Source organism: Lates calcarifer, unplaced genomic scaffold (genome assembly GCF_001640805.2).
Source record: "Lates calcarifer isolate ASB-BC8 unplaced genomic scaffold, TLL_Latcal_v3 _unitig_5577_quiver_751, whole genome shotgun sequence".
Classification (NCBI taxonomy): domain Eukaryota; kingdom Metazoa; phylum Chordata; class Actinopteri; family Centropomidae; genus Lates; species Lates calcarifer.
Window position 1 is genome coordinate 85,877 of NW_026117602.1, and position 19,637 is coordinate 105,513.

General features: G+C 42.1%; 1 protein-coding gene across 4 annotated transcripts; it reads left to right on the plus strand.

Annotated features, from left to right (window-relative positions):
• Positions 1-103: 103 nt before the first annotated feature.
• Positions 104-19,547, plus strand: rab40b (RAB40B, member RAS oncogene family). 4 transcript variants are annotated; one of them, XM_051068998.1, is made up of 8 exons: positions 1,441-1,581; positions 5,300-5,355; positions 5,424-5,501; positions 9,347-9,407; positions 12,705-12,765; positions 14,264-14,341; positions 15,327-15,549; positions 16,714-19,547. In XM_051068998.1, exons 2-8 carry the CDS (start codon positions 5,343-5,345, stop codon positions 17,007-17,009), a joined length of 810 nt encoding a protein of 269 aa, XP_050924955.1. In that variant the 5' UTR covers positions 1,441-1,581; positions 5,300-5,342; the 3' UTR covers positions 17,010-19,547. The 4 variants fall into 4 exon arrangements, 3 of the variants coding, with proteins under 3 accessions (XP_018518772.1, XP_050924956.1, XP_050924955.1); XR_001959758.2 differs by lacking the exons at positions 5,300-5,355; positions 5,424-5,501 and having other exon boundaries at positions 104-1,581; positions 16,714-17,065; positions 18,106-19,547; XM_018663256.2 differs by lacking the exons at positions 5,300-5,355; positions 5,424-5,501 and having other exon boundaries at positions 104-1,581.
• Positions 19,548-19,637: the final 90 nt, after the last annotated feature.

Sequence of the window (19,637 nt, forward strand, 5' to 3'; positions counted from 1 at the left end):
ACAAGAAAGAAAAACATGACTTTAGATTAAATGAGCAGAACATCAGGTTTAACATTTAAAATGAGCTCAGATTTCTAGTTTCATGATGGAAAATTCAACTTTAAGTCAAGTTTGTTTCCCCAAAACAAAATCAAGAGAAAGTTTGGACTGTTCATTTCTTATCTGTCCTTGTCCTTTATTTCCCTTTTTATCCCAATTTTATTTACATTTATTTATATTCTCTGTATTTTTATTTATTTATTCCAGTTTTTATCTTCGGGGTCAAATCCTGCAAACTCTCCGTCACCTGAACTCACTTTATCCAAAAATAAATAACTAATCCATCCAGTTTTCTTCCAGTTATCTGGGCTCCGGCCGCAGGATGCCCAAAATAAATTGTTCCTGGTCCAGCGGGATCGGGTACTTTGTCGTTTTTTTTCCAATAATAAAGTGAGTTTGAGTAATGGACAGGATTTGAATGTGTTTTGGGGAAAACAAAGTCATTTTTGTTTTTTTCAGAGAACAAGACCAGTTCCCTTTGTAGGGAAAAGGAAAATTACATTTTCTGCCTCAGTTTGGACACTAGGGGGCAGCAGAGGGAAAGATGAGCTGCAGTGTAATAACCATTAACCATTACATGTTCCTGATGTCAAAATAATCTGGTTTCTGGAAGAAGATCGGAGCCTCGTTAAAAAATTCTGTTGTGTTTAAGGTCGCCTTTAAAAGTAAGTAAATAATAGACCAGAATGTATTTTATCAGTAGCAGGAAACAGAAATAGGTAAAGTACCTAAAGTTTGAACTGAAAGTACATAGATTCTCTGTCGTGCTTTTATTTCGTAGGATCAGACAGGATGCAGCGCGTTCATCTCATCCGCTGTCTCCTCCCGCGTGCTGACGGACGTCTCCCGCGTCAAATCCCGGCTTGAGGTTGCCCTAGCAACTCAGCGGATGGACCAATCACTCGGATGCCTCCCCCTCCTCACCTCACCACTCCCTCCATCCCCACGCGCGACACCGCCTCCGCTGGAGCAGGGAGGCGGAGGGAGGATCCGTGAGCTCGTCTTCTTCAGTCCTGGAGTCCGGGAGCAGAACTTGGACCGTCAGCGGAGGATTTTTTAACCTTCGTGCGTAAAAGCGCGGCGCGTCCCGTGCGCGCTGATGGCACAGAGCGCGCGCGGTTCGGCGGAACCCGGTCCTCTGACAGTTGTCGGTGTCGCTGGTTCACGCTTGACACTTGTAGATCTCCTGGACTCGATCTGAACCCGGAGACCAGCCTGCTACATGTAAGTACGCGCAGAGTCCGGATCGTGGACTTCTGTAACCACCGCGGATTTATTTCCTCGGACTTTACGCGTCTCCGATCCTCTCGCTTTGGACCGGGACGGAGGAGATAGGTGAGGCTCTCTGCTGCCGGGTCTCGTCTCATGATGGGACACGGCAGCTGTCATCAGGCGCGAGGATGAGCCACAGAACGAGCCCGGCCCGGGCGTACGACTTTCTGCTCAAGTTCCTGCTGGTGGGCGACAGCGACGTCGGGAAGGGCGAGATCCTGGCGAGTCTGCAGGACGGAGCCAGCGAGTCCCCGTACGGATACAACATGGGTGAGTGAGCGAGGGGTGAGTGGGTGAGGGAGGGGTGACACCGGGGTGTGAGGAGGTCAGGGTGCATTCAGGGAACGTAGACACACCTGTCGGGTTTAGTTATTTTGGAGGTTTTTACGCTCAGTTCTGAACTGGACAGGGAGCTGAGAGTCCGGGGTGGGGTGGGGGGGTGCTGGTTACTCACCTGCTGTACTACAATGTTAAGGTACTTGTACTGTACTTGAGTATTTCCTCCTGCTTTAGTTTTTTCTTCTTCTCTCGTGAATCATGTGACGACCCCTTAGGTTTATCCAGTGACCCTTCACAGGGGCCCGACCCCTAGTTTGAGAACCATTTACTTCTACATGACTATAAATGCAGCAGTACTTGTATTTGGAGTACTTTTTACTCTGTGGTACTTTTACTTCAGTAAAGTTGAGACTTTACCGTGGGACAGTTTGGACCTGGAGAACTCAGTGTCCAGTTTATTAGGTTCACCTGGTAATGTAGTCAAAATGAACAACTGCAAGTGAACGCATCACCATTTAAAGGCACTTCATTACTTGCTACAGCAAGTGAATGCATCACTGATGGAAATAACTGAATGACTGTAAACACTCAGTTTCCACTTTATTAGGTACAAGTCTAATACAACATGTGGCTGTACAACAGCAAGTGAACGCACCACGGTCAATGCAACAGTGATGTGTGTGTGTACAGTGTGTGTGTGTGTGTGTGTATGTGTGTGTGTGTATAGTGTGTGTGTGTGTGTGTGTGTGTGTGTGTGTACTGTGTGTGTGTGTGTGTGTGTGTGTGTGTGTGTGTACTGTGTGTGTACTGTGTGTGTGTACTGTGTGTGTACTGTGTGTGTACTGTGTGTGTACTGTGTGTGTGTGTGTGTGTGTGTGTGTGTGTGTGTGTGTGTGTGTGTGTGGCCCGGTGTTGGACCTGCGGAGGCCTGTGATAATAATAAACGTCGGCCGGCAGCTGCTCATGACTCACACTCTGCAGGAGGTTGACAGGACGAGTCGACGCTTCACACAAACATGATGTAACAGTTGGGCGGCCATGATGGAGGCGGTTACATAACCACATGTACGACCCGCTGTCTGGGACTGGAAGGGTTCACGAGGGTCACGTGACTTCTTCTCATCGGTTCTTGTTGATGTGGTTTTAAAACTGAACGACCAGAAATCCAGAAAGAGACGAGAGGAGAATCTGACAGCAGCGTCAGACCGCTCGGTATTAATGTTGATGTGACGCAAATAAATCTCCTCCTGCTGCAGCTTCAATATTTCAGACGTTAAACTGACAGCAGCTTGTAGAGACGAAGGTCAAAGGTCAGGCGGTGACTCCTACAGAGATGGAGCTTTTAGTTTAACCAGAAACATCACTGTACATCACTACCAGGGGAGCTGCCTCCATCTGTTTCTGATCACCCTGTAAAACCCACAGTTTATATCAGGGGTACCTGCTTTTACTAGCTGGTGCGAATGTTAGCTAGGTTAGCTGGCTAACGTTAGCACCCGTTGGCGTCAAACTCAGTAAAAAGAATTGTAACTTATCAACTGCAGGATGTTGTTGGACTCAGATCTGTTGAAACAACACGGACTCAGCACTGCAGCATCTGGAGAACAGGAGAGACTCAGAGAAGTTGGACCAGGAAACAGTGTTTTTGTCGGACATGACGTCAGACTGAACAGGCGGATACTGCATTGCTTGATGATGAAGGAACAAATAGTGAAATATTAGTATTGAGCAGCCAAATCTGATACTCTGAGACGGGCACGGCCTTCGCTCCACGGCTGGATTCCTGTTTTTTAGCGTTGTTACAAATGTCAGTGGGGCTTTGAATGGGGTTTTCTTGTGTCTGGAACAGAAGCTGGATCGCCTGGTTTCGATGTATTGGTGATGAGCTGATGTGCTGTTTGAAGGAGGTGGGACACTTGTTGGGTTATACCACATCAGGCCGTGTGGCTCAGCTGATGGAAAACTGGAGCGTTGAGGCCTCTGCTGTTTCTGGGTCGTCTTCTTTAATCGGAGTTATGACTGGAGACGGAGACATAGCTGTGGTTCACTGGGAGTTTTGCGGTGAAAATGCGGGATGATCAGCGGCTTCCCTGGAAGGTCCGCGACGGGGCTTCGCTCTCCGGCCGAGTCCAGAGAAGAGCTGCTATTATAGGGCGGACGCTGCCAAAACCACACTGGAGGGAAGCCTTGATTGCAGCTCGGGAAGAAGACGCAAGCTCAGAAAAATGCAACACAAACAGCCTCCGTTTGTTTTATATATTTTATGGGCAGTTGATAATAATTACTCACAAATGAAAAAACAGCGCTTTGCTTGTTTACAGTTTGTTTTTAACACCCATGATCGGCTCTTTCATAATGTCTTTTTCGGGCGTTGTGTAACTTCACTCTACCGTTTTCCCAACTGAACCTCCTGCAAACAGCCGAAGCGTTGAAAATCCCTGAGAGTCGAGCCTCGGGAAGACTTGACAAGTGTGTGATTTTGTGTGTGCATGTGTGTTTTCATGCTGTGAGCAGCTCGGTGGGGGGATAATGATGAAGAAAGTGGAGATGCTGTTGGTGTTGCCAGGAGAGGCTGACTCATTCCTCTGGATGTGTGATCCCACTCATACAGATGGGGTGACCTTGGCTCGCACATGAAAAAACAGAGATGTGATTTTTTTCCTTTATTTATATGTCAAACATTTCAGTTTAGCTTGTACAAGGTCACATGTTCTCTGTGTAAATTAATGACTTCTTAATTATAATTTAAGTTTTAATAAGAGTTGCTACAGACGCTCCTGCAACGAGGCCACACAGATTTTTATCTGAGGATTAAAGACGAGTCGAGCGATTCAAAAGAGGAGAGAAGTAAAGAGAAGGAAAGGTGTCTGATGGCAGATGGTTGAGAGGTGAAAGATGGACAGATGGAGGGAGAGAAGGAGTGACACGAAACCTCCTGCTGGTCGGATAATGAAAAAGAAATTAAGTGGAGGTTATTTGAGGTAAAACTGGAGCGTGATGTTGGACGACTCACTCAAATATCTGAGTTACCGAGATACTGAGATAGTGAACGTGTTAAACATCATACCTGCTAAACATGAGCATGTTAGCATGTTGGGGTTAGCAGAAGTAAGAAGCTAATGTTAGGCTATAAACCAACTACACCACGGTCACATGACGTCAACGTCTCCACCACTAAGCTTCCAACTGGTCATTTCATTTAGCTCTGAGCTCTTCTACAAAAGCCTTTCTTCTTAGAAAGTTAGTGAGAGTTTGAAAGAGCGTGAGTAGAAACACAACGAGGCTGTAAAGGTGGACTGGTGAGTAGATGGGTTTTCATGTTAACGTCCCCGACAACCTCTGTAGTCTCATTTAGACACTCGTTAGCAACCAGCCTTTTTTAAGACACGTAAAAGCTTCAAACATCAGGAGTGGGGGATTTACTGACCCATTTTATGTCGGAGAATCAAACCTGAAAATGTCTTGAGCTTGTGTTAAAACCACAGACCTTATTTCAGACATTTAACCAGAAACACACTGACTTGGACGAGGAGCAGGAAGTGCTAACATGCTAACATGCTAACTGACTTCCTGGTTTTAGGATCAGTCCTGCAGCTCTGTATTAGTATAAAAGTATTGTTTCACTTTGTCTTGTTGTCTTGTCTTGAGCTTCTGCAGTGAGGAGTGAACTTATACTTAACGTAACATTATGATCACCTGCCCTTTACAGAGAGCAGATCTACAGCTCCACCTAAAGCCCTGGAGGAATTCTGATGTTGACTGGAAGTGTTGCGTTTTTTCAGTTGTATCATTTTCGTGGTTTGTGTTTGCAGCTGTATCTGCAGCTCGTGTGTGTCAAACTGATGAAGTTACAGTGTGTTTGCCCTCATCAGCCACCGTACATGACCTATCAGCATCGGCCTCGACCAGCGGTGAACGTAACGCTGACCTTTCTGTCTCTGCTAGCAGCCGTTGTGCAGTTAAATTGTGCATTTTATCATGTTACAACTGCCTACATGTGCAGGAGGGAAGATATTATTTCCACAATCTAAAACACACAGTGTTACACACACACAGAAGCACACACTGTACCACACACTGTAACACACAGCCCAGCAGGCAGCTACAATCTGTGCTGCTTTGACTGTTTTGACGTCTGTCGGCAAACCTCACTGCTTCAGCCTCTTATGTAACACCACCTCATGTATGAACAGTTTCATGTATCATGCATGCTGCCAGTGTGTGTGTGTGTAATAACTTGAACATATGTGTGTAGGTTGGACTGGTGTGTTGCTGTTCTCCCAGAATAACTCCTACATTATATCACGTCTTGTTCTCCCAGATCTTCCTCCTCTCTCTGCCCTGATCCTCCTGAAGTCTCTGTCTCTTCTTTCACTTTATTTTTCTGTTTTTCCTCGGTTTTATTGTCGTATTTCTGCGTCAAACCCGACTCAGCTGCGTCTGTAGCGTCCAGTCTGTTATTCATGTGAAGTCTCTTGTGTCTGTTTGTGATCACACAGCTTTAATATTCATTCATTCATTCACACAGGCTTGTCCAATGACAGTACAGCTGCCCTGTGAACACATGAAACCAACAATAGCAAATATTAAAACAACAATAAATACATTTAAATGCAACAATGAGGAATTAAAAACAAGAAGACTGCAGAGGAGGCAAATGAATGAGTGAATATAGACATAGGGATCATCGCTCTGTATGAATGAATGAATAAATGAATGAACGTAAATATAGAGATTGTCATTCTGTATGAATGAATGAATGTAAATATAGGGTTCATTGCTCTATGAATGAATGAATGGAAGTAATCACAAAGATTGCTGCTCTGTATGAATGAATGAATGTAACCACAGCTCAGCAGTAGTCTCTCTTATTACATCAAAAGTTACCAGGATGTAACTCCAGGTAACTGCAGCTCACACAGTAGATTAAAGCTTGTAACAACACGTGTGTCTTCTGTTGTGCAGATGAAATTAAACTGGTGGCATCTCATGTTAATGAGCTCTGCCGCACAAAAAACAACGAGCAGCCGAGAGCATTTACATATGTATCTGTGTGTGTGTGTGTGTGTGTGTGTGTGGTTGGCAGCCATTGTTGAGGCGTCACAGCCGAGTGTCGTTACTCTCAGACAGCTCCTGATAATTACTGTTATAAAAGAGACAAGCTGCTCGCCGCCTTTGTTCTCGCCGGAGACTCGTGTGACAGCAGCCTAATATTAACAGCTAATCAAGTGTGTGTGTGTGTGTGTGTGCGTGTGCATTTCTTTCTTTCTGTGGTTGTGAGAACAAATTGTTTTTTGAAACCATTGTGAGACCGGTCCTCACACCTTCAACAGACCTGGTCTCAGGGTTCACTGGTCAGTACACGAAGGTCCAGGTGATGTAAATTTATCCTGGGTAACTGTACGTGATGCCTTGTTTCCACATAGCTCTGTGTACATATGTGAGCCAACCGGAAGTCCACTTATTCCCATGGTAACCACCATGATGCCCAATGTGTTTATGAAACTTGCCTAGTCTGGAATTTGACTCTAGTACGTTGAAAAATTGTAAACCTTTGTGATGAAATTCATGTGGACAGTATGCAGAGTGCAACAGGAAGTTAGCATAAAAGTGAATTAGCTAACTTTTTGACAGCATATTTAGCTAACTTTGGTAGCGTGCTAGCTGTGTAACTTATATAGAGTATGTAAATAGTGGTTCATACGACTTTTAACAAAATATTTCTCAGTCTATAAGACTGGACCACGAAAAACAGACAAAAATGTTTCTATCCATCTGCAAACATGCATTTCTTTGCGTTGAACACCAGGGGCAGTATTCCTGAGTTACGAACACAAAGAAAAGTTTTTTGGAAACAAGGCCACCACCAACCTAGACGTTGCAGACTGAGCACACCTGATGTAGAATCTGTGGGACCTGTTGAATACTGTGTTTGGTGACGTAGTGGATTTGTCTTCCTGCAGGGGGAGGCACCTGTTGCCATGGGGTGGGGGGTGGTACCTGTCAAAGTAACATCCAGATGAATGAAGGAGCCGAGGTTTCCCAGCAGAACACTGTACCCACCTGTCAGAGGTTTAATGTTGGAGTTGATCAGTGTAGTTACGTTTATTGTTCTGTTTGTGGTTCAGTTCATACGACACCAGGAGTCATAAACTGACCTGAGTGGATCTTTGTGAGATGATGAAATGTCCACCTACAGCTACAGTGTTACTGGAGTTCAAATGAAAAGCAGAGAGAACTGGTCTCAGCTTCACTGACACACTTTCTACTCTTTATTTAATCATTGTGAAAGAACTTGTGTTTGTTTTTGCTTCATGTTTGCTTCAGTCTTGTGTGTGTGCGTGTGTGTGTGTGTGTGTGTGTGTGTGTGGGGATGAGTCATGGCCGCTGGGTGAGATCCAGTGTTGATTTCATCATCTGTTCGTCTCCTCCCTTCGCTCTGATTGGACTCTAACTCCTGGTGTTGACATTTGCAGAGCTGCTGCACCATGGGAGAAACACAACACAACACCTCTGTTTTTACTCCTTCTCACACTAATTTATATCTGGACTGTACTTTACATGAATATTTCTGCTTGATGCTGCTTCACTTCAAGACATTCTGCTTTTATTTTTGCAGATTTAGTCGTGTAGTTGACACATTTTCAAACCTTAAATGCAGCTCTGATATCACTGTTGATATTTCACTGTGTTTTAAAGGTCCAGTGTGGAACATTTACAGGGATCTATTGGCAGATAATCTACAAAAACATGTTTTTATTAGTGTGTAATCACCTAACACTTATTGTCATTGTGTTTTTGTTTGCTTGAGCAGTTTATATCTACGTAGGGAGTGGTTTTACAGACACCTGACACTTGGAAATGGAGGGGTGAAGGGACAGGTATTCAGTTTGTTGCAGTCTGAGTTCTCACCACTAGATGTCACTAAATCTTACACAGTGGTCCTTTAACGACAAACATTTTATAAACATATTAATTCAAACATGTTTGTGACGATTCTCAGTCATCCAGGTTGTTGTACTTCTATGTGCTGTCACGATAAAAGATCAATTAAAAGGATTTCATCATTAAATATCCCTTTAAATAAATATTTCTAAGTTCTATATGAAGGAAACTGGACTTGTTTGAGGTTCTTGAAGACGTTCCACCTTTTATCTGAAAGATGTCTTCAGTTATGACTGGTGGGGAGTTCAGGTGTTTAACTTCCTGTGGGGTTGTTAACACCTTGAGAGTTGTTGATCCACTCGGCCCAACCTGAATAAATGTTGTCTTGTTGTCTGGTGTGTTCCAGTTGTACTCGAAAGTCGGAATTTCCACGTTACTAGTCGGAGGTTTCAACTGAAGTCGAGCCCCAACATAAGAATTCAAGATGGCTACTCCTCATCAACAGCAGTGAACACTCTGCTAATGTTCCTGTTTATAGCAGCTCAGTCTCATTAGTTTCACATGAAGTCAGTCAGACACAGAGAACTGTTCAGGTTTTATCTGTGGACATGTTGCTACGCTGTTTGTAGAGCGTTGTTATCAACTGTTGCTAACAACAGCTAGTCTGAGATACGACTGAATCAGTTCACCTTCATGGTTTAATGTTACGCTTTGCAGATTTGCTAAGGTCATGATCCCTCAAATGTAGGTGGACTGCTGAGTCCTGACCTGAGCAGTTGTCTCTCCTGTGTTGACATTTTCAGCTTCATGTTCTTTTTCCTTTCCTGCATTTCTTGCCTCTAACTTTATAATTTCTCCTGTTTTGTTTCAGGAATCGACTACAAGACGACCACCATCCTCCTCGATGGGAGAAGAGTCAAGCTGCAGCTGTGGTACGTCGTTTATACGTCTTCATGTTGTTCACCCGCTGATCATGTGTTCAGCAGCAGAAAGGCTGATTGTGTAAAAAGGAGGCCAGGATGAACCGGACCGGGTCTTTTCCTTTGCAGAGAGTTTGGATCAGAAATAAACAGGAAGCATGTGAGGCTGCTTTGACTTGATAAAGAGCTTTTTCAGGTGATGCAGCCTCTGGCAGATGAGCTGGATGTTTCTGTACTTAAAAGAAAATTTCTATCAGCTGACTCTGAGGTTTCTTCAACTCTGAAAGAATTCTGTTTGGACTGTAAGAGTTTAAAGGTTCAGTTTCCTCCACAAAAAGCCAGTGGGATTTTTTCATTGTGTTTTGGATTATTCCAGAAAATAAACAGTGAGCAGCTAAAGTTTCTGATCCTTCAGGTTTAGTTGATCAGATAATCTTCACAGATGAACACCACTGTTCTGATGTTTGAAGCCTAAATCCAACCTCCAGAAGTAAAAGCTAATGTTAGGCTATAAACCAACTACACCACGGTCACATGACGTCAACGTCTCCACCACTAAGCTTCCAACTGGTCATTTCATTTAGCTCTGAGCTCTTCTACAAAAGCCTTTCTTCTTAGAAAGTTAGTGAGAGTTTGAAAGAGCGTGAGTAGAAACACAACGAGGCTGTAAAGGTGAACTGTCCCACTCTCATTGACGTGATATCTCAGCAACACCTTGAGAGAATTTCTTATCTCAATTTAGATGATTCCACTGACAGTCGATAAATGGTAGTATTGAATTATTATTTACTACAATTTTATTACGATTATCAGCTGATGTTCGGACATTAGAAGTGTTGGAGACCGCTGGGCTGAATGAAGCCATGTTATCACATAGTGTCTATGTTTTAAAACCTCCACACACTCATGTAGAAAACGACTGAAAGAAGCTGTGGGTGGGATTATTATACACTTAAGCACTGCTCACACACACACGGTGGCTCTGAACTCCTGGGCCTCTCAGAGGTATTTTTAGAGCGGTTTCGCTTTTAGCCGAGTCAATATTAAATTATTAATCTGAAACTTTGTTTGATGTTTAAGCGGATGAGACGTTTTAGCTCTTTTGTGTGTCTTAGAGTGTGTGTTGTGTGTGTGTGTTTTAATAACGCCCTTTGCCTCTCCTCTGGCTACACACACTGAGTAAATCCCCATCGAGCCCATGTGACGCTACAGTTTCATGAACACCGTCGTCTTTGACAACAACACAGATGGTTCCTGTTTGGAGATAATTTACTGTCTCATGAATAAAGCGTTTTTGGACTCACTTTTTTCTCTTTCCACTGTCACAGTGTGTTGACACAGAGCAGCAAGTTACAGGATAACTGGTATTTTTGAACCTGGGCTTTATTTTCCATGTTTTTGGGTGGAAATGATTGATAGAGACAGAAACGAACAATTGCCTACATCAAAGTACGTCCACTAAAAAGAACATAGGCTCAGATTTTTATTCTATGTTTGTGACAACCAGACTCCATTTACAAAACAAGGATTTTACTGGGAGCTGCTGGAATAGCACTGCCTTTGTCAGGTAGTTAGTTAGTGTTATTGTTTGACTTTCAGTGGTGGAAGAAATAATCAGATACTTTACTGAAGTAAATGTATACACACAATAACACAAACAAAAAGATGGAGAGTAAGATCTTTTTATTATTATTATTATTGGGCTTTTTAGCCTTTATTTGACAGTGACAGTACAGAGAGAGACAGGAAACAGGGAGAGAGTAGGGGAGTGACACGCAGTAAAGGTCTACCCGGATCCGGAGTTGAACAGGGGACTTGCTGCTCAGAGCACTGAGACCCATGTGGTACGCGTGTTTGTGTTATTGTGTGGTACTTTTACTACCGTAAAAAATCTGAATACTTCTTCCTCCACTCAAAGTCACACAATAACACAAACACATTAACAGGTGGAGGCAGTGGTATTCCAGCAGCTCCTGGTTAAATCCCTGTTTTTGTCAGTGGAGTCTGGTAGTGATAGTGATGTTTCTGATTAAACAAAAAGGATCTTACTGTTAAATAAAAAGCTCTGTCTCTGTAGGAATCATATCCATAATGTTGTCAGTTGTTATTCTGAAGACTGTTTTCGCTTCTACTTGAGTATTTGTTGTTAAAAGTAACAGTACTTTTACCGGAGTGCCATTTCTGACTACTCCACACATCTCTGTTCAGAGTACAGTCCTGCTGATAACAACAGATGGAGTCTCTCAGAATCAGTTCATGATGAATCTGTCTTGTTTTGTTGGACCACCTGACCCGGCAGCTGCCTCCTATCTGGCCCTGGTCAGGACCAGCAGGCTGACAGCCAACCAGCGTCCTCATGAGCCAACCAAAACACTGCTCTGGTATTCAGCTCTGGAGAATGCTGCTGTTGGGAAACACACTCTTGTTTTTCACTCTGGACACTCACAGAAAAAAACAACAAAACCACAGCACAGGCCCTGAAAGTCTGAAAGGGCTGGGTAAGATCACAGTATGGAGGAGGGTTTGTCCCAAATCAAGTCCTAAGTTAAGACCAACAAGTCTTGAGTGATATGTCAAGTGTCAAGTCAAGACCAACAAGTCCAGAATGAAGTCCCACATCGAGCCAACAAATCCAAAGTTGATTCCAAAGTCAAGATCAAAGACAAGTCCAAAGGGAAGACCAGCAAGTCCCAAGTCAAGACTAACAAGTCCTGAGTCAAGTTCAAAGTCAAAGGACGACACAGTCCAAGACCAACATGTCCCCAGTTAATTCCAAAGTCGCAAGTCAAAACGAATAGGTTTCCTCAGCCCATTTGACTTGAGTCAAGTACCAATTCAAGACTAACAAGTCTCAAGTCTAGTCCAAGTCCTAAACTCTCTGATTCCAGTCAGAGATCATTATATGATCATTATATGTCTGTCTGCTGGTGTACAATGTAAGTTTGTTTTCATTTGTTGTTGTTTTTGGTTTATATTTCATCAAGTCTAAAGTCAACGGACTTGTTACATGAGTCTGGCTCAGGTCCAAGTCATGGGACTCTGGTAACAAGAACTCATCTTTTGACTAATTGACAAAACACATCATGGTCTCTTTAGCAGATCTGAATCATCCTGAGATACCAGTAAATATCCTGGATTGTTGCTCTGAAGAAGGAATGTTTGTTTAGATGTCGAGGATGCTCCAGCAAGTTTCCTTAGAAGGCAGTAAAAAGTCAAAAGATTAAATGTTTACCTTTAAAAGTGTGTTAAGTAGCTCAGTGTTCAATCTTTACATAACATCCCCTGACTGTTTTATTTTCTCTGTTGCAGGGACACGTCTGGTCAGGGACGATTCTGCACCATATTCAGATCCTATTCCAGAGGAGCACAGGTAATCATAACCTTTTCATTCACTGGGAATTTTAGTTCCTAAAACCTGTCAGGTCAATGTCTAACAATTACACTTACAAGTAAAACGCACCAATAAATCTGCTAAGTGAAAGTCATGTTTGAGAGCACTGAAGCAAATTAACATTATCAGTTTTAAAAAATCAAAATTGCTTGTTTTTTTAAACATCTCTGCCTCTCTGCTTCTGTAATTCTTAATGTTATGTTAGCTGTGTACCCTGTTAGCTGATGTTGCATTGCCAGCAGCTTAGCCCAGCTAATATTTAGTTAGCGTTGTGTCTTGTTGCTGAAGTCAAATTGCTGATAGCCTAGCCCAGCTAAATCTGAGCTAGCCTCATATCCCGTAGCTAAAGTTTAGCCCAGTTAATTTTGAGTTAGCTTTAGGTATGTTATCTATATTGGCTCTGTTAGCTGGTGCTGGTTTGCCATTGGCTTAGCTCAGCTGTAACGCTAGCTTTGTTCCCTGTCGCCAATATTTAGCTAACCTCTGGATTGTTTTTTGCTGTTGAATGCTAGTTAGCTGCTGCTAATGCACTGTTAGTTCTGTGCCCTGTTGGCTGATATTGAATGGTCAGTGGTTTAGACTTTTTAATGCTAAGCTTTAGCAGCTTGTATTTTCACAGGCAATCTTTTTTAACACGTCACAGTCATGTGTGATCTCAGAGTCAACTGGAAACTAAGCAGTTTTGTGCATGTGATGCTTTAAACTGACTCTGGATCTTTTATTTCGCGGTGTTGTTGTTGTTGTGATCTCAGACAGACTGTGAGGAAACTCATCCCACACATCAGGCAGCCTCTCACTGCTTTGTGATGTTCCCACAGGAGAAAAAAGAAAACACTTTTCATTGAATGAAGTTGTGTTGCTGTCATCACTCATCAGGCTATTAGTGAGGCACAGACTGAGGAGGTATCACCATGGCAACAGTGACACCGCCACCACGGCGAGGCTAAAACCTGATCACGAATCTTTAGTGTGTCATGATATCAGCAGGTGTTAGAGTCTTAAAAAACACTGAATTTAGTTTCTCCAAAAAAAAAAAAAAGGCTTAACCCTAAAGGTCTTTGTGGTTGTTTTACCTTTGTGTCCTTTTTTGGTAATTTTTTAGTCTCAGTGTAGTAGTTTTGTATCTCTGTGTTGGTTTCTCATCTCTTTGTTGTAGCTTTTTGTCTCTTTGTAGTAGTTTTGTGGTGGTTTTTGTCTTGTTATCTATTATTTATTCATTTACTTATTTATTTTTGTGTTCATACTTCTGAAACCAAATTTTTGGCTCATGTAACAACTGAAGATAATGACTGCAGACACCAACAAAACAGAGATAAACACCAATGTTAGTTGCAGTTATTGAAAATCTATCAACAGTAATGCTATTTGCCAACAAAACAACTCATTTATGATTAATTTCCTGTCGGTGTGTTGCTGGTATTAATTGTAATCTGTACAAACTTGTTTTCCTTTGCCTCCCTCCTCCTCTGCTCCTCAGGGAGTTATTCTGGTGTACGACATCGCCAACCGCTGGTCCTTTGATGGAATTGACAGGTGGATCAAAGAGATAGACGAGGTCAGTGTTCAATCAATTAATCGATTAGTCGGTCCGTGTGCTCCTGTGTTTTGCCAACACAGTCTAAAGTCAGCACTTTGTTTACCATTCACATGTTATTTAATAGACTGACCAACAGTCTCAGCACCTTTCTGAATGAATCAGCTATGATTACAACAACAACCCACGCACTCTCTGCAAACACCGCTGCTCTGAAACAGGGATGGAAATCAGGAAAACAACTCACATCATTGATTGTACCCGAGTCCTGAGCAGGGTTTTATGTTTTTAATTTGATCCGTTTTGTTTTTTATTGCCTGCTTGTGTTGTAACAATGATTTCTTGGCGCTCTGTGGTCACTGTGGGCTAAAGGTAGTAAACATTTCTCTTTGAATAATCTTCTTTAATCAAAACCAAGATAGCAAGACAGTATACTGAGGCCAGGAGGTCATTTAACTGTCCAGCCTCCTGCGAGAAGAAAGAAAATTACAAAAATGTCGATGTGTGGTTTGTGTCTCAGGCAACACCGAGGTTTCCTACCTTACCAGTGGAGGTTGTGTGGGTAACAAGTCATCCAACCTGAGCGATTATATGTTGTTTGTTCTTACTCTCTAATTAGGGCTGTGCGATATGACATATATATATATATATATATATATATATATATATATATATATGTGTGTGTGTGTGTGTGTGTGTGTGTGTGTGTGTGTGTGTGTACATCTTTGCAGATATAACGCCCTCTAATTCGTTAAGATTAGAGGACATTTGTTGCCATGGTTACATTGATAACAATATGGTTAAGGCTGTGAAACAGTCATGAATAAACAGTGATATTTATCTTCTGTCTTGTTCACCTGTCCATCCACCCTGTCTTCCTCTTAATCTCCTGCCTAACATTAAAACATAACTATGGTTCGAAAGGACTACCTGCAGACACTACTTAGGGCTTATGAACAAACTGTAAAACCAACGTGATGTGTCTTTCTGTTTTCTGTTTTCCCAGCATGCCCCAGGTGTGCCTAAGATCCTGGTGGGGAACCGTCTCCACCTGGCCTACAAGCGTCAGGTGACCACGGAGCAGGCGCAGGTGTATGCAGAGAAGCTGGGCATCACCTTCTTTGAGGTCAGCCCACTCTGTAACTTCAACATCACTGAGTCGTTCACCGAACTCGCCCGAATCGTCCTGATGAGACATGGCATGGAGCGTCTGTGGAGGCCCAACAAAGGTTAGCTTGAAAACTTTTAGTGGCCAGTTGCTGCAGTTAAATGTCATAACTCAGTCATATCTGAACACACAGACATGAAACACATATCTCTGTATTCAGTGTGACACTTTCTAGAGATATAATTATCTCTGATGTCCGTCCAGAATAAACCTGCTGAAAAAGTATCACAGTAATCTGTATATTCATGGCAACACTGCAAACAGGAGCTGTTAGTAGATAATTCAGCATATTTACATTTCCAAAATGTAAACAAATATATGCTAAAAAAACAATGGTAAAGTCATAGCCCATAGCATGGCTCACTGAATCAATGGTTTTCAGGGTTATCAGGGATAGACTTTTAATATTAATGGAACATTATACAAAACACTTTGCAGAAAAATCTATTCAGTTGTACTGATATTTAAGGTGTTATTCAATAATGTGTATAAAGATAGACAATTAGCACCCTCTCCTGAATGAAAATACAATTTCGACAATTGGGTGGGTTCTAGGCTCTGACTGGGCAATGCTGCTGTCCAGACCAGCAGACAGCAGACAGACCCAGCTAGAGAGCGGCTGGTGAACTTAGTGCAGCATTTTGCAGCTGATGAGCCAGATATTTCCTTCAGGCGGCGGTGGAGACCAAAAACAAAGCTAAAAGAGAGGGAATACTGGAAATAAACACTTCTGCATGTGGAAATAAGAGACTATTTGATCTCAAGTTCAGCATATCAACTTAAAAGGTGCTGATATGTCAGTGTTGTGTTCATTATTACAAGTGGATGAATAAATCAGTTATTTCAGGTTTAAAGATCCACAAACAGGCTTAACATGAGGGCAGAAAACGTTCCCTCTCACCTCCTCATGAAAACCGCAGACAGCGTTTTGTATTTAGTATCAGCTGGTCTATGCTGCCCTCTGCTGGACAACAGTAAAAATACAACACTTCTGTTGGAAACTTAATGTCCCAGACCACCCAAGAGGTCTGGACAGTTCAGGATAGCACATCAGAGACTAACCATTCAGTTGGTCTCTTCTTTGACAAACAAAAACCAGTGTAAAAGTCTGAGAGCTGGACTGATGTGGTCTTTTCTGTTCTTAGAGAGAAGTCCTTTAAAACTTGACATTCTTCAGGTGATCGTCAGCTAACTTTGTAATAATAACTCTGTTTCTGTCTCTTAGTCTTGAGTCTTCAGGACCTCTGCTGTCGCTCCATCGTCTCCTGCACCCCAGTCCACCTGGTTGATAAACTCCCCCTTCCACTGGCTCTCAAGTCCCACCTGAAGTCCTTCTCCATGGCCAACGGCCTCAATGCCCGCATGATGCACGGACGCTCCTACTCTGTCACTGCCAATGCCGCACACCACGGCGCCACCAAGAGGACCGGAGGGACGCTGCTGAAAAAACCCAAACTGATCCGACCGCCGCCCCTCAGCCCGTCTGCACAGAGCTGCAGAAACAGCTGCAAAATATCCTAACAGCTGGACACCACAGACTGGGTGTCAGTAAACGCATCACCGCCTACTTTCAAAATGTAAGAGATTCATGACACCAGTTTGTTTTTTAAAGGCTGAGAGGATGGTGACCAGGTTTGACCCTCTGCTGCAGAGAAAGAGGAAGTGGAAATCAAAATAAAAGTTGTCAGCAGTTTGACTTTGCTCACAGGCACACAGAGAGCTGAAGGCCTGCCACTTTTCAGCCTCTGTTCATTAGTCTCAACCAGGAAAATCATTTTTTCACAGAGGGTCTCTTCTATCAGTCTTTTTTAAAAAGCTCAAATGTGATACTTGAGTTAAGAGGTCTACAGAGGTTCAAAATGATGCACCTGATCTGATGGACCTGTGAAAAACTGTGCATACCGACTTTGGTGGTGGGACAGGAGGTGTCCAACATAGCTATGTCAAAGCTATGTCCAGGTGCTTAAGTATTTAGTTCATGTTGCAGAGTCTGTCTCTGAATCCTGTTCTAAACTTCAGCCACAACGGACAAAAAACTACAGAACAATTCACAAAATATCATAGAAAAACATCAAATACAGCTTAGCACCTACAGAGACAGTTGTAGACAGTAGCAGTACTGGATGTGTAGTTTTTAATGGACAGGTTATGTTATACTGGTTACAGCAGCTACTGAGCCAGTCAAAACGAACCTTTTATAAAACCAGTCACAGTCAAAACCTAAAGGAGACTGTCAGGACACCAGGAGTTTAATGAAGGAATGGATATAGTTTAGCTCAAAGTTAAAACTCTGCTTTATCTATTATTAGAGTAAAATTTGGGAATTAACAGTAAATAAATTTTCCAAGAAGAAATCCCTGACCAGACCTGACTGGACTAAATTTGGACCCTGTCAGACTCAGTTCCTGAACTACTGCTCCCTGAGTTTTTGATGGTGTTCCTGTGGCTAAAACCTGAAACACATCAAATCTGTAGTTTGGGCTCAGTCCCAAATCAAGGTCCACTTATAACCATTACAAGCCCCTGAAAAAGTCAGTAAGTAGACCTTGAGTCCTTTGATGATCGTGGCTGCTGTTTTTTCTTTGTTAGAGTAACGTGTTCAGATTTTATTTTTCAGGTGCAGCAATGGACAGAAAACCTCAGTGTCTGGTTTGAGCTTCTCCAGAAAGGTGAATAAAGAAACCCTCTGCAAGAAATCACTGCTGCAGATGAGTGGGAAGTCGAAGTCGAAGGTTTGTCGAAAACTGTTAATGAATTTTGTATGGACAAAAACAAATCCACCTGAAAGCTGTTTGGTGATGTACATTGCATTTCTGCGTCTGTTTAGTTGTACCATGTGTTTTCGTTTCTCGTGTGGAAACACAGAAGACACAATGTCGAATGTTGAAATTAAAGAGCAACTTTGTGTTTCTCCAGCCACCATTTTGAATCCAACGTATTAAAGCCACTGTTGGAAAAACAAATTTAAGATTTTGAGAAAAAATTCATAATGTTATGGCAAATTTCTCAAATTTTCTAAATAAAAACAACAATTTCTCACAGACTTGCCACTTTATTTTAAAAATATTACAACTTTATTCATGAAATATTGCAACTTAATTCTCAAAAAAGTATGACTTTACTCTCTAAATATCACAACTTTATTCTCTAAATATTATGACTTTTTTCCAAAAAAAAAGCAACTTTTCTCTCAAAATATAACAACTTTATTAAAACATTGGCAGTCAAGTCAACATTTTTTCACAGAATTGCACATTATGACTTTTTTCCTTCAAATATTTCAATTTTATTCACAATTTTTTTCTCCTAACAGTGGCCTTAGTACTCTGTCATACTTAAGAGACAAAGAAACATGGACAGCAGTTTCTCCATCCAGAGGAGCTGGAATTGGACTTCTTAAACCGCCTGTTTAGACTGAAATAAACATTTGACCCTTGTTTATGGTTTGTCCCAAGACATTTATAAGGAATCACAAACTGAAGAAGAAGAAATCAGAAAATCAAAATACAGCACTTCATCACTAAATACCTGCAGGAAGCCACAGATCCTCACAGACTGATCTTATTATTGATGTTTAACTAACTGAAGGCGGAATTTTCTTTTAACAGCGAATTATCGTGTTCACAGTCTCGCTGCTTCTTCCTCAGGATGTTTTCTACAAAAATGAACACATGGACAATGACACAGACACACTTATTTGTATATACAAGCACTATGGACGCTGTATTTTTGCACAATGTTAATACACTTAAATCTCTGTGTCTGAGATGAAACGTATTCTTCTTCATGGCCTGTTTTCACACCAAACTACCAGATGAAACACACTAACAGCTGCGATATGTGTACAACATTTGTACGTGTTGTAAATATGACTGTTTGATACGGTGATGATGTAGAACCTGTAGGGTTTGAACCTGTTATCAGTGTAAATTGAGTGACACCTGCACCAAAGACTCACCTGCCGCTGACAAAGGAAGTCACTGAACAGGAAGCTCTGTTTTGCACTGTTGATTAATGTTTAATAAGATGCACCTTTACAATAAACTTTACTTAAGTGTCTGTGGTTTGTACTTATCATCGTCGTTTTACACCAGCTGGGCCTAAAATGTAGACGCTATCAAACCAAATCCCTTAATATCTTACTTTGAA